The 12,779-nt window shown below is 46.7% G+C and overlaps 1 protein-coding gene across 5 annotated transcripts in view; it reads left to right on the top strand.

Annotated features, from left to right (window-relative positions):
* The window catches only part of KMT2E (lysine methyltransferase 2E (inactive)), a 1,466,695-nt gene that overhangs the window by 1,350,243 nt on the left and 103,673 nt on the right, over nucleotides 1–12,779 (top strand). For all 5 annotated transcript variants that reach the window (XR_011202375.1, XM_069229869.1, XM_069229870.1 and 2 more), the window contains one exon: nucleotides 8,571–8,869. Coding sequence is in view for 4 of the 5 variants with exons in the window: in XM_069229869.1 (XP_069085970.1) it covers nucleotides 8,571–8,869 (299 nt within the window). In the remaining variant the exon portion in view is untranslated. The remainder of the gene's footprint in view (nucleotides 1–8,570; nucleotides 8,870–12,779) is intronic.

Below are 12,779 nucleotides of genomic sequence, written 5' to 3'. Positions count from 1 at the left end.
TAGGCCAATATGCCCCCATGGGGGGCAGAAATGGCCTAAAACAATCCCCTCCCCCCCCTTCCCCCTGGTGTCTAGAGGTTTCTGTCCCCCCTGGCAATAGGCTGTTCTACCCCCAGGGGACAGAAAGGGCCTTAAAAAAAATGCCCCCCAGGAGAGATTCACTTTATTGTTCATATCCAAAAAATAAACTCCCTGGTGTCTAGTGGGCATTTCTGCAGCCCAATCGCTTTACAATTGGGCTGCAGAAATGCTCAGACAGACATGAAAGGAAAGTAAAGGCCTTTCCTTTCATGTCATCTGACTGCCTCCACCGCTTTGCATTTCTCTTCCGATCGATGGGGGGGGTCGCACTGATGTCATCAGATGTTACAGGGGCGGGGTGGAATGGGAAGCAATTCCCCTTCCATCCTTGCCCATGGGAGCAGGGTGGGAGGCCCACGGGGGAGCGGTAGCACTCCCCCTGTGGGCCGGGTGCAGGACGAGCTGGTCTCGTCCACTGCAACTGTGGCTGAAGGCGAGACCAGCTCGTCCACGGCACCCAAGGTTAAAGGTCTTGCTCATATGTTTCCTCCATCCACATTCAAAAGGCCCCAATGGTATCTGAATTTGGTTTTGACATTTCTGATGAGCGCTCCTTTTAAACCTCTACACAATTGTCCTCTCAGGCTTCTCATTTTAAAAACAGCCTTCCTTGAGGTCATTATATCTGCCTGCAGGTTGAGTGAGCTGCAGGCATTGTCATCTAAGCCGCCCTACCTTTTCATCTATCCTGGCAAAGTGGTACTTCAAACTAGGGTTTCTTTTCTACCAAAAGTGGTTCCCCCTTTCATGTAGGCCAATCCATCACACTGCCTACTTTTTACGCACACCTACATCCTTCTAAGGAAGAGGAGAGACTCCATCGCATGGAGCCAAAAAGAGCATTGGTGTTCTACTTTGATCATACAAAAGAGTTCCAGGTTGATGAGCAACCCTTTGTCCATTATGTCCGTGCAAAAAAAAGGTCAGGCAGTCAGAAGCAGACCATATCCAGATGGGTTATACTCTATATTAAGATTTGCTACGCACTGGCCACAAAGCAACCCCCTGAGGACTTGTGCGCTCTTTCTACTCGAGCTACAGCTGTGACCACTGTTAGCATGCTGAGTTCCAGTCCTTGGTACCTGTCAGACCGCAACGTGCGCATCTTTGCACATGTTAACCAAACACTACTGCCTAGACAGTCAGGTCCATTCGGACAGGTACTTTGCCCGTTCGGTCCTGCAGGACTTCCTAGTATGATTTTGGTTTGCAGACCCACCTCCTGGGATGGTATTGCTTGGGTATTTATTCACAGGTAAGCAATCTACAACTAGAAGTCTCTATCCGATGAACAAGTTACTTGCCCTTGGTAATGCCTTATCTGGTAGAGGCATATTCTAGTCACAGAATGCTTATCCACCCACCCATCCTTCCCGCTCTCTGAACTGATTTCTAGGAACAGAGACTCCCCCTTAAGGGCCTTTGTTTTGATGTACCCGTATTTCTCATGGCTCTAGGCTTCTGGTGTGGAAAATCTTGAAATTCTCTGTAACCAGTCTGACGACTGGGGGGGGACACTCACAGGTAAGGATTCTGCAGCAAGAATATGTCTCTACCAAATAAGGTGTTGGCAAAGGTAAGTCACTTGTTCATCTTGTCACACTTGCTGTGCATTCAAAGGCAGTGATCAAGTGTCAGCTTATGTCTTCTGACAAACTGCTGCTTATTTTATCCTGGAGATTGGTGTTTCCTTTTCTGTCTCTGACTGAAATGTTGGAGGATATTGTAAAGTGAACTGTCTGATAATCTGCTGGGGTACAGGAAGTGTGAAATGAACGGCTGTAGGATGTCAGTTGTTTTCTTACAAACAACATTTAAATAACTCATAAATCAACTGTACACGTGTTAAAAATATATCAGCAGTTATTAAAACATATTTTGTTTTAATTCTGAAGTGTAATGGTAACAAAGATATCTGATAGAGACTTCTAGTTGCAGATTCCTTACCTTAGAATTTCCCCAGGCGTCAGACTGGATCTGGAGATTTTTTCTTCAAGCAGTACCCCTACGCACCTGTAGGTGGTATTGGTCGACTCCGCGGGTATCGTTGTCACCGTGGTCGCCGTGATGTCGCATTCGTATATAGGCACCACCCCGGTGCGCTGCCGTCAGTTCTTTTCTTTCCACGCCAGCCTAAGGGCGGATCCGGAGAAGAGCTACCCCAGTCATTTGTTGACTATGACTTTTTGTCTAATTTGTTTTTGACGAGTTTTGGTCACGTGGAGGGATGTCCCATAAGACCGGTTTCAAGCTCTGCGACTCATGTCACTGCATTATGTCGGTGACTGAGCTGCACCTCGTGTGCTTCTGGTGTTTGGAGCGCGACCACGACCCGAAGTCATGCTCCCAGTGTCGGGCCATGAACCTGAAAGCTTTGAGGGAGCAGTCCCTGAAGCTCATGGTGGCCCGACACTCGACTCCACGTCGTTCCAAGTCCTGTTCGAAAGGAAGGTCAGAAGACCGGTTGCGGAGCCACCACCATTCTTCTTTGTCCAAGTCATCTGGACAATCGGGTAAGAAGAACAAGTCAAATAAGACAAAACGTACTTCGACCCGTCGCTCGAACTATGTGACGTGGGAAGAGCGTCAACGCTCTAGGCCTCCGTCCGTGGAGCCTCAGTCTGGGTCCACTCCGCACCGCCCCGATTTTCCGGGAGCCGGTGCTACCCCTGCCCAACTAAAGTAGTTCTATGAGGCCATGCACTTCATATTTGGGCAGCCCGACCCCTCCTTGGCGCCTTCGGGCCCAGGGGAGTCAGTGAGGGCCTCCTCGGGCTCCAAGTCGCGACTTTGGTCCTGACTCCGGAGGGCACATCAGGATCCGCTTCTGGATCCATCCCGATGCCGGTTGTGCCAACATGACCTTCCCCAGCGTCGGGTCAGACGTCGACGCTCCCAGCGCCGATTGGGTCCACAATCGACGTCGACCATATACTTATTCCCGACGACCCAGAGCCGGAATAACATTGTTCGACGCCAATTCCATTTTCCATGGGCTCTGCCGTGCCCAAGGTTGATCCTGAACTCTATTCCTATGCATATGGATACGGGGATAGTGTAGAGGGGTCGCTGGACCCTTTAGAAGACCAGCTTGAGACTGAACTGGACTGGGTACAGGATTTAGATGATGCCAGTGGGTTGGACACCTCCCCTGACGCTAGCATGTTTTCTCCCCATACCGGGTCCACGGAGGAGGGAGCGTCTTATTCTCTGGTGGTGAAAAAGGCTGCTGAGGTTTTGAACCTCCGAGCTTCCTTCTGTGGAGGTCAGGCCTAACCTCCTGACAGAAGAGCTTCAGCCTGGGGCCTCCAACTCAGAACTACTTCCCTTCAACAATGCACTTACGGACGTCCTTCTGGGGACCTGGTCCAAACCCAGCACAGGGGCTCATGTGAATAGGACGATTGCCTACCGCCATCGGCCTGCACCAAATTTCCTTACCCAACACCCCACGCCTGAGAGCCTTGTCATCCAGGCTTCGTCATCCTCTGGCGCATTCCCTACCGCTCCCCTGGACAGAGAAACAAAAAGACTGGACAATTTAGGGAAGAAAATGTTTTCTTCTGCCAGTCTAGCACTGTGGTCCATGAACACCACATGCCTTTTGGGCCGCTATTCCATACTCTCTGGGGTACGGTCGCGCAAGTGCTGCCTCAAGTTCCGGAAAAGGCCTGTAACGTTCTCTCCCAAGCAGTGACAGATGGGAGAGACGCAGCCAAGTTCATGATACGTTGTGGACTGGATACGACCGACTCACTAGGCAGATCGGTAGCATCGACGGTGGCACTGAGATGCCGCGCCCGGTTGAGGACGTTTGGCTTTTCGGGGGATGTCCAGCAATCTTTGATGGACATGCCCTTTGATGGTACTTGTCTCTTCGGAGACAAAGCAGACGCAGTACTTCAGCGTTTTAAGGATTCCCGGGCTACGGCTCGGTCCCTTGGCCTTGCAGCCGCTCCTCGCACCCCTCAGTTCGCCTCTCACTCCTTTCGTAGCTATGGAAGAGGCACCCAACCGTGTCCATTTCCACCGGGCCACCTACCCAACCATGCTGTACAGCCCCTGCGTGGACGTGGTATCAACTGAGCTTGTGGATCAGGGAGTCAGTGGGTCGCCCAAAACCTTCCTAGTCCGTTGGGACATCCGGGACCAGTTGGCGGCAGGATTCGCCATCACCTGCCCCACTGGGAATCCATTACCACATACTGGTGGGTTTTACAGATAGTCTGAAGGGGCTGCTCCCTCCCCTTCGAGACTTCTCCTCCAGCCATGCCACCATCATTCGATCATCTAGCGGAGGATCATTTGGCACTTGTCCGTGAGGAAGGCAAGGCTCTCCTGGCCAAGGGAGCCATAGAGAGGATCCCTGTGCCAGAAGTAGGTCATGGTTGCTGTTTCCGCCACTTTCTGGTGCCCAGAAAGGACAAGGGTCTTTGCCCTATCCTAGTCCTCCGACCCCTCAATCTTTTCCTCAAGAAGAAGTTCAAGATGTTAACCCTATCTCAGGTACTTTCTGCCCTGGACCATGGAAACTGGATGATAGCGTTGTACTTGCAGGACGCCTATTTCCATGTTCCTGTCCTGCTGGCCCATACACGTTACCTATGATTTGTGGTAGGTCACAAGCACTTTCAGTTCACTGTGCTCCCCTTTGGCCTTACCAGCGCCCCTCAGGTGTTCACAAAAGTGATGGTAGTGGTTGCAGCTCATCTGCGCAGGTTAGGGGTTCCAGTCTTCCCCTACCTCGACGACTGCTGTTGAAGACGGACACACCCCTGAAAGTCATCTCCCACCTCCAGACTATGGCAAACCTCCTGCATTCGCTGGGGTTCACTATCAACATGCAGAAGTCGCACCTGACTCCCTCTCAGACGCTCAGTTTCATCTGAGCTGTTCTGGACACAGTGCAATTTTGGTCTTATCCTCCCAAAAAGTGAGTGCAGGATATTTGGGTTATTATACCGATGTTTCAGCCTCTATCCTGGATTTCAGTGAGAATGACTCTGAGGCTGCTGGGCCTCATTGCCTCCTGCATCCTGCTGGTCCACCATGCCAGACGGCATATGCGGGCTCTGCAGTGGGACCTGAAGTTCCAGTAGGCGCAGCATCAGGGGAATCTCTCAGACATGGTTCAGATCTCAGAGGGAACTGCGAAAGACCTGCAGTGGTGGTTGTCAAATTCAGATTGTGTCAATGGCAGAGCCCTCTGCCTTCCCCAACTGGATCTCACAGTAGTGACAGATGAGTCACTCCTGTGGTGGGGCAGCCACATGGGTGAGGCGGAGATCAGAGGCCTCTGGGCTCCACATCAACCTTTTGGAGCTCCGGGCGATCCGACTTGCATTGAAAGCATTCCTTTCCTCTCTCAAAGGGAAAGTGGTGCAAGTGTTCACCGACACCACCACCGCCATGTGGTATTGCAACAAGCAGGGCGGATTGGGGTCGTGGACCCTTTGTCAAGAGGCTCTTTGCCTCTGGACATGGCTGGACCGTCAGGGCATTTCCCTGGTGGTTCAACATCTGGCGGGCTCTCTGAAGGTCGGTGCAGACGAACTCAGCTTTTGATGTATAGTCGATCACGAATGGCGTCTCCATCCGGAGGTGGTGCAAGGTCTCTTTCAGCAGTGGGGAGAGCCTTGGTTAGATCTCCTCCGCAGAGAACGCACAATGTCAGTTGTTTTGCGCTTTGGAGTTTTACAAGGCGGCACTAGCTCGGCCACGCTTTTTGTCATGACTTGAATTCAGACCTCCTGTACGCCTGCCTGCCAATACCACTTCTGCCCAGAGTTTTGAAGAAGATCAGGCAAGACCGGGCCCAAGTAATCTTGATGGCTCCAGACTGGGCACGAAGAGTCTGGTATCCTGAGCTATTGAGCATGGCCATCGATCCTCAGATCAGAATGCCCCTTTGGGAGGATCTTCTGCCACAGCAGCAGGGGACGGTTATCCACCCGAACCTGTCCAGCCTCCTAGCCTGTAGATTGAGCGGCGACAGTTGGTGACTTTTGACCTTCCCCCTGAAGTCTGTAATGTCATCTTGCCAGCCAGGCGTCCCTCCACCAAAGCAGTATACCCCTGTCTTTGGGAGAAATTTGTGGCATGGTGTATCAACATTTCTGTTGATCCACTCTCTGCGCCTCTCTCAGAGGTTCTCCTCTTTATTCTCTCTCTTGCCAAGCAGGGCTTTGCTCTGGGCACCCTCAAGGTATATTTGTCTGCCATCTCTGCCTTCTTATAGCTACCAGACCAACCTTGTCTTTTCAAATCTCCCATTGTTGGGAGGTTTCTTAAAGGGCTCTCTCACATGTTTCCTCCCGTCCATCATGCCCCAGTGGGATTTGAACTTGGTCCTCACATACCTCATGTGTGCCCCTTTCGAGACTCTCCACAACTGTCCTGTACAGCTCTTAACCTTTAAAACAGCTTTCTTGATTGACATCACCTCTGCTTGCGGAGTTAATGAGCTTCAGGCTCTTTCGTCAAAGCCACCATTCCTAGCATGGGGATGGCTATTTTGTCCGTTCGCTCCTGCAGGAGTTTTTGTTGTGATCTTAGTTTGCAGCCCTCCACCAGGGATGGTATTGCTCGGGTATCTAGTCTAAGGTAAGGAATCTGCAACTAGAAGTCTCTATCAGATATAGAAGCTACTTACATTCGGTAACAATATATCTGGTAGAGACAGTCTAGTTGAAGATTCCTTACCAACCCGCTCATCCTCCCCGCACTGCGAACTGCCTTCTAGGGACAGGTATTTCCCTCTAAGGGCCCTAGTTTTGGCACACCATTCTCAGTGTTCTTCATGGCTCCGTGCTATTGGCGTGGAAAGTCGTGAAAAGAAACTGGCGTCAGCCCGCCGGGGTGGCGCCTATATACGACTGCGATGTCATCACGATGCCAACGATGCCCGCGGAGTTGACCGACTCCACCTAACAGCTCACCGGGGTACATTTTTAAACTTGAACGAGAAACATTCCCGTGCCCGTCCTGATGACAATGCTATTTGATCTTAGAAGTAAGTCAGGGGTCACGTGTACCCTGTACATGGGCTAAATTCTTATTATACATTCTGCAAAACTATACTCTATTATTAAATCAAATATTTTTTTTATACAGCAGACATGCTGAACTCACATATTTGAAGGTGATCTCATGTGAAATGTAGAAAAAGGCAATTCAGTGAAATAAAATGTTTCCTTAGCATCACACAATTTGAGACCACTTGGTCAGGCACACTATATTTAGGATGAGTGGATCATTCAAGTTACTAGATCTGCAGGTCTGGTAACATTTTTATAATTTTCCAAGGTCTGCTTTTGACTGCTGGTTCTTGGTGGACTTTTTAGTTTGAACCATTTCAGATATCCACCACCTTGGGAGATAGTGCTCTGTTATCTATTCACAAGGTGAGGAGTCTACGGTATTGTCAAAAGAATAAGTTACATACCCTATATAATGCTCTTTCTGGTGGATGCTCTATCTAAATGCAGATTTCCTTGCCACCCTCCTGCTTCCCCGGTCTGTAGTATGGTCTGTTCTATTTTAAAGATACCATTTGAGGAGTCTGCACATTGGTTTCCTAATTGATCACTTGGTTATGCGTCTGAGGGCACAGCGCATTAAGAAAAGAAACTGACTTTAGTGCACATGAGTGGCACTTATATACAGCTCCATTTGTCACTTCCAGAGGGGAATGGCATCAGCACGGAGTCATACAGTGCCACCTACTGGTGCGCAGGAGTACTGCTTTGAATTTTTCATATCCAGTGTGGTGCCTGGGAATATTAACAAAGTAAGAAATCTGTGGTTATTGTATCCACCAGAAATAGTGTTACTGAAGGTAAGTAACCTGTACATCCCAACCCTTGGTAATTATTTGAGTGCATTTCATTATATTTAACTTAGCTTGCCATTTTAGACTGTGACCACTTAGTACAAGTCAATGTTGATTCTGACATGTCAAGGTCAGTATTCCCAAACTGAGAGAACAAGAGAGAACTAGAATTTCCAGAGGAGTTTTTTTGCCCGATTAGGCCTAATCTGTGGGTTCAGCATGAGTACCCACCAACATCAATGGGAATCTGTGGGCCATCTCTTAGATTGCCCAAAATTGATAGATGCTTGAAGTCGTCTGCAACACTTGTAACTACACATTTTATTCTATTGAAGAACAGTATAAATAAGATGAGTTTTCCCTTACTTAATCGTTTTTTATTTAGGGTGCCATTTTCATCTCTTTTCATCAGGTGCCTAACCATGATTTTAGTGATCAAAACTAAAGATGGTGATGTTTGAAGCTATGCCTGGTCTAAAGGTATGAGATAATGTATATGCAATGTTAAACATTTAATGATGTCAGTGAAGAATGAAAGTAGCTATACCATAAATAAAAAACCCACTGAACTTTTTTATATTGACATGCAAGTGTATTTCTATTGCATTAAACCCCATGCTTGATTTTTGTCAACGTGTGTGTTTTTTTGTTCTTGTAGGTGTCTTTGTTAGAGTATCGAAAAAGACAACGAGAAGCTAGAAAAAGTGGTTCAAAATTGGAGCATTTGTCTCTGATGTCCCTGTTTCCTCATGCTGCTGTTGAAGGAGATGCAAATGATACATGTAGTGCAAGCGACTGTTGTAGTATTAGTGGTGAACATGTAGAAGAATATGAAAACTCAAGTAGTTTGCCTTTAGAACTGCCCGTTCATACTCAGAAGGATGTGTCAGAAGAAATGGACGCATGTGAAAATCAGCCAGACTCTTCACTTGAGAAAAACGAGCCAGTGGTTAAGTGGTAAGTTTCCTAAATATGCATTTCTTATCTTTGACAGTATTGAGACTTGAAACGAAAGATGCAGTCAATAATAGCTAAACCATATGGGCACTGCTCTTGGTATGAGAAAATCATATTATTTGTGCAAATAATTCTTACACCTACATCTTGTCTGAATAATCCAGGAATGTAATACCATATTAAATTATGCATGAAGGGAAGTATTGATGAGATGGATAGTCTTGATTAATGTAGTGCAAATGCTTTAATATCCTTCTGCCAGCATGTTTTTTGCTGTGCTGTGGTGATTAGAAGGACTGGGAATACTTTAGGCCACGTTTGAGTAGTCCTTTAGGGTCTATGGGGCACTTTGTACTCGTGCATTTTAACGTTTTTAAACACACATGTATTTTACATTTAAAAGTCACTAGGTCATGACACACCCTGCTTTCTTCTTGGTTTCTGTCCTAATAGGACTTCTCATAATCTAGGAAATTTTTCCTAAAAATCCTTAAATTTTTAGTATTCGGTGAAGAGCAGCTGATCGATGAAAGAAGATACCTCGGTGTTGATGGAATAAGTTAATTCCGTTCAACTGATTCCATAACCACACAGAGAAACAGTGTTAACATAAATCCAGCTATGTTACACCCTGCTGTTCTGCAAAAGTCTATCCGAGTAAAAAGCCAATTTAGAGGACTGAAGAAAAGATATCAGGGAAGAAGAGTTGAACATCAGAGGTGGCATGCCTCATAGAAATGGGGTGCTCTACTGGTTTCCGAAACCTGAGTAAAATCTGGCGCAACAAGATTAATCATGTGTTAATGATCAGCCTCAGTGTCTAGGACGGGTGCAACACAATCCAAATTCCATCTGACAAATGCACACTAGCAGTTCTTTCTGCTGGACATATCAATTTATCCATAATGGGGTCTTCTTTATCTGTAACACTGAACATTTCTTCCTTCATTCTGGAGCACCTTTTTGAAAGAGAGCTCTCTCATTCAAAAAAGCGAAATTAAAAAAAATGCAGTAGACTGCGAATGCAATGCAGTGTCTGTTACAGTCAGTTTATTTGTTCTGTAGAAAAATGTTTTTTCTTCAGAAAGTTGATTTTGATACTCTAATTGACCTGAACATCTGGGCTGATAACCTAACCAGATCATAAGATAAACAAATCATTGATTTCCATGTATGGCAGTGGCCTCACTCAGTTCATTGATGAACGAACCCACTCCAAGGATCAAAGGCAACCTCTTGTTTTCTTTGCTCCCTGTTGACGAGTATCAGATTTTCTTCACCACCATTTAATCTTTTATATATTTCAGATCATGTCTTTAAAAACAATGAGCTCTGCACTAACATAAACCGGTCACCTAATAGAGTTCTAACACTCCTGTAGGCAGTTCAAAAATATTAACTCACACATACCCCATCCATCAATGAGTACTCCCTTCCAGTGCTCAGTTGAACTCCCTCCCTCCCTCCCCGTGTGTAGAATTACATTCATGAACAGAAAATAAAACTATAAGTTCAAAAAGAGTTACTTATCTGTAACTCCAATGCTCCAACATTGATATATTTTATATATTTACTTGCTTGAATCACTCTCCTTTGTCAGGCTGGGAATCCCGGTACATTAATATAGCAATAAACAGTGTAAAAATATTAGGCCTGGGCAGTAGACTCCTCTCCGCGGTTGAAGTTCACAGAGTTTTTGCCGCTCCACTTGTAGTTGGGAATTGGGCAAAAACTTCGCCTACGCCGTGTGGCGGAATTTACCGGCACTCATGGCTCAATATGCGCATAATTAAACGGAATTTCTGTTCCTCTGTTAAATTAGATTCACGCTCCCTCATTTTCTGGCTCTCTTCCTTGCATTCGTTTCTGAGTTCACTTCTTTCTGGCCCAGCGAGGTCCACTCCACTCCTGCAAGAAAGTAAATAAAATAACGCGGAAACACTTGAGCGTACTACACTGCTGAAAACATTTCTTCTAGACAGGTGCCAACGTCACAGAGCATCTAGGTATCACAAAAAAATGTAATTATTACCAGACTTAGAACCCACACACACTGGGAAAAATGAAGTTGTGAGACCATAATAATTAAGCGCGTTGATGCACTGTGCAGTGTTGTTAGATACAGATGAGGTCATTTGAGTCTTTGCGCAACCCACACGTCTCCTGGGGAAGCTGTTTCCATGCATAATTTCCGTTTGGAAGCCAGCCCTATCTTTCTTGCCAAGTGCGCTACGCATGGAAAGAAGGGCCGACTGGCTTTTCCAAAGGCATCTAGATTACATCAATAACAGAGCACCCTCTTTAATAAGCTCTCAGCTTTAAAAACTTGACGAATATTAAAAAGCCGCTGGACAAATAGCTCCTAGAAGAATATTCCCCTGACTCCGTGTTACAGTAAAGGGTAATAGTAATTTATAACAAATGGGAAGTGCCATACTTTCTTCACAATGATCTTGGCCTTGTGATGAAACAGTAAATTAACTGCTACCGCTCTCACACCAGAGCACACAATTGGAATAAATTAACTTCCTTTACAACTGGAAGCGTGGCATCTTCATCGGTGCAGGTTATTGTGGTGAAAATTGATTCAAGCAGCCATATTTATAGTGGGAGCGAGAGGTTCGCCCACCCCATTTCACAACTGGGCACTATCAGGAATGATTTTGCCGGCCCCGTCATGGCAGAGGATAAGACAAGGCTTACCCACATGTGCTGGACTGTTTGTTTCCTCCGTTTTGTTTTGAGCAGGAAATGGCGTAGTATTAGTATTACTTTTGTCGTAGTTTCACGAGGGGAACCGGTGTGGGTGCTTGAGCAGCATTATGCCTCCCGAGTCCCAAGAAGGTCGGGGCTGCAGGTTGGGAACAAAATGGAGTAAAAGGGAAGGTGGGGGGGGGTGTCAATGAAGTGAGTCGATAGACGTACAGCAAGCTCGCGTCAGACGGAGCAGCATGCGGGGGCCTTGGGGGCACAGCAGCCTGTCTGGGAACGGAGCCAGGCCACACAGGCTCGACAGGAGGATGCGCGTCTAGCTCTACAGCTTGTGTCTGGTTGGTGACACTGGCGGGCGGAGCTCCGGCCGCCATGCTGCCATTCACCGATGAGCGTACCTTTATAGATAAGAGCTTAACTGCACGCTGCTTATGTGTATGAATGAATAATTAATTATAAGATGCTGGGCAGTTGCACCATCAACGTATAGGGTTATTAGTATATGTGACAGGGAAAAATACTCCGCCTGCAGAACTCCACGGATTCGCACAGAGTTTTTCAGTGTCTCTGTGGAACTCAGCAGAGTGAAACTCCACGACTCCACCCTGGCCTAAAAATATACAGCATACACAAATATACAGCATACAGTGGACATTGCAAAAAGGCCATAGGCCTAATACAGCATAGTACCTTTAATAGCACATCCCTTTCATTTGAAAGAACCCAAACTGCAGCCTGTGAGGTGGAAGCTTAAGCTCTCATACTTCCCCTAGAGGCCACCATAGCTCAGAATGAAAAGCACAAGTGTGACAATACAATATGTGGAGAATCTGACCAGGGAGAAGGGAAGGTTGCATGTGAATATATAAAATATATCAATGTTGGAGAACTGGAGTTACAGGTAAGTAACTCATTTCTTCACCCCCATTTAATCTTTTATATATTCTCATGCTTGAATCCGATTAGCATGCAGTACATAAATCCAATGCAATACAATAACGTAGGAAGCAGGCACACCTTTAATGAAACAGGCTTCTCAGAACTCCTTGCCCCAATGCTTTGTCAGCTTCCGTGTTCAGATCTAGGCAGTAGTGGTTCATGAACTCCATTTCCTTGAAGAGCACCCTAGCATAAAGTTCCACACTTTTTCATGCCCCTGGTGGAATGTGCCCTCACTTTTCCGTGAAGAGGATGCTTG

This window comes from Pleurodeles waltl, chromosome 4_1, assembly GCF_031143425.1.
Source record: "Pleurodeles waltl isolate 20211129_DDA chromosome 4_1, aPleWal1.hap1.20221129, whole genome shotgun sequence".
Taxonomy (NCBI): Eukaryota; Metazoa; Chordata; class Amphibia; order Caudata; family Salamandridae; genus Pleurodeles; species Pleurodeles waltl.
Note: the sequence above shows the minus strand (reverse complement) of the source record. Positions and strands in the feature narration are given on the sequence as shown.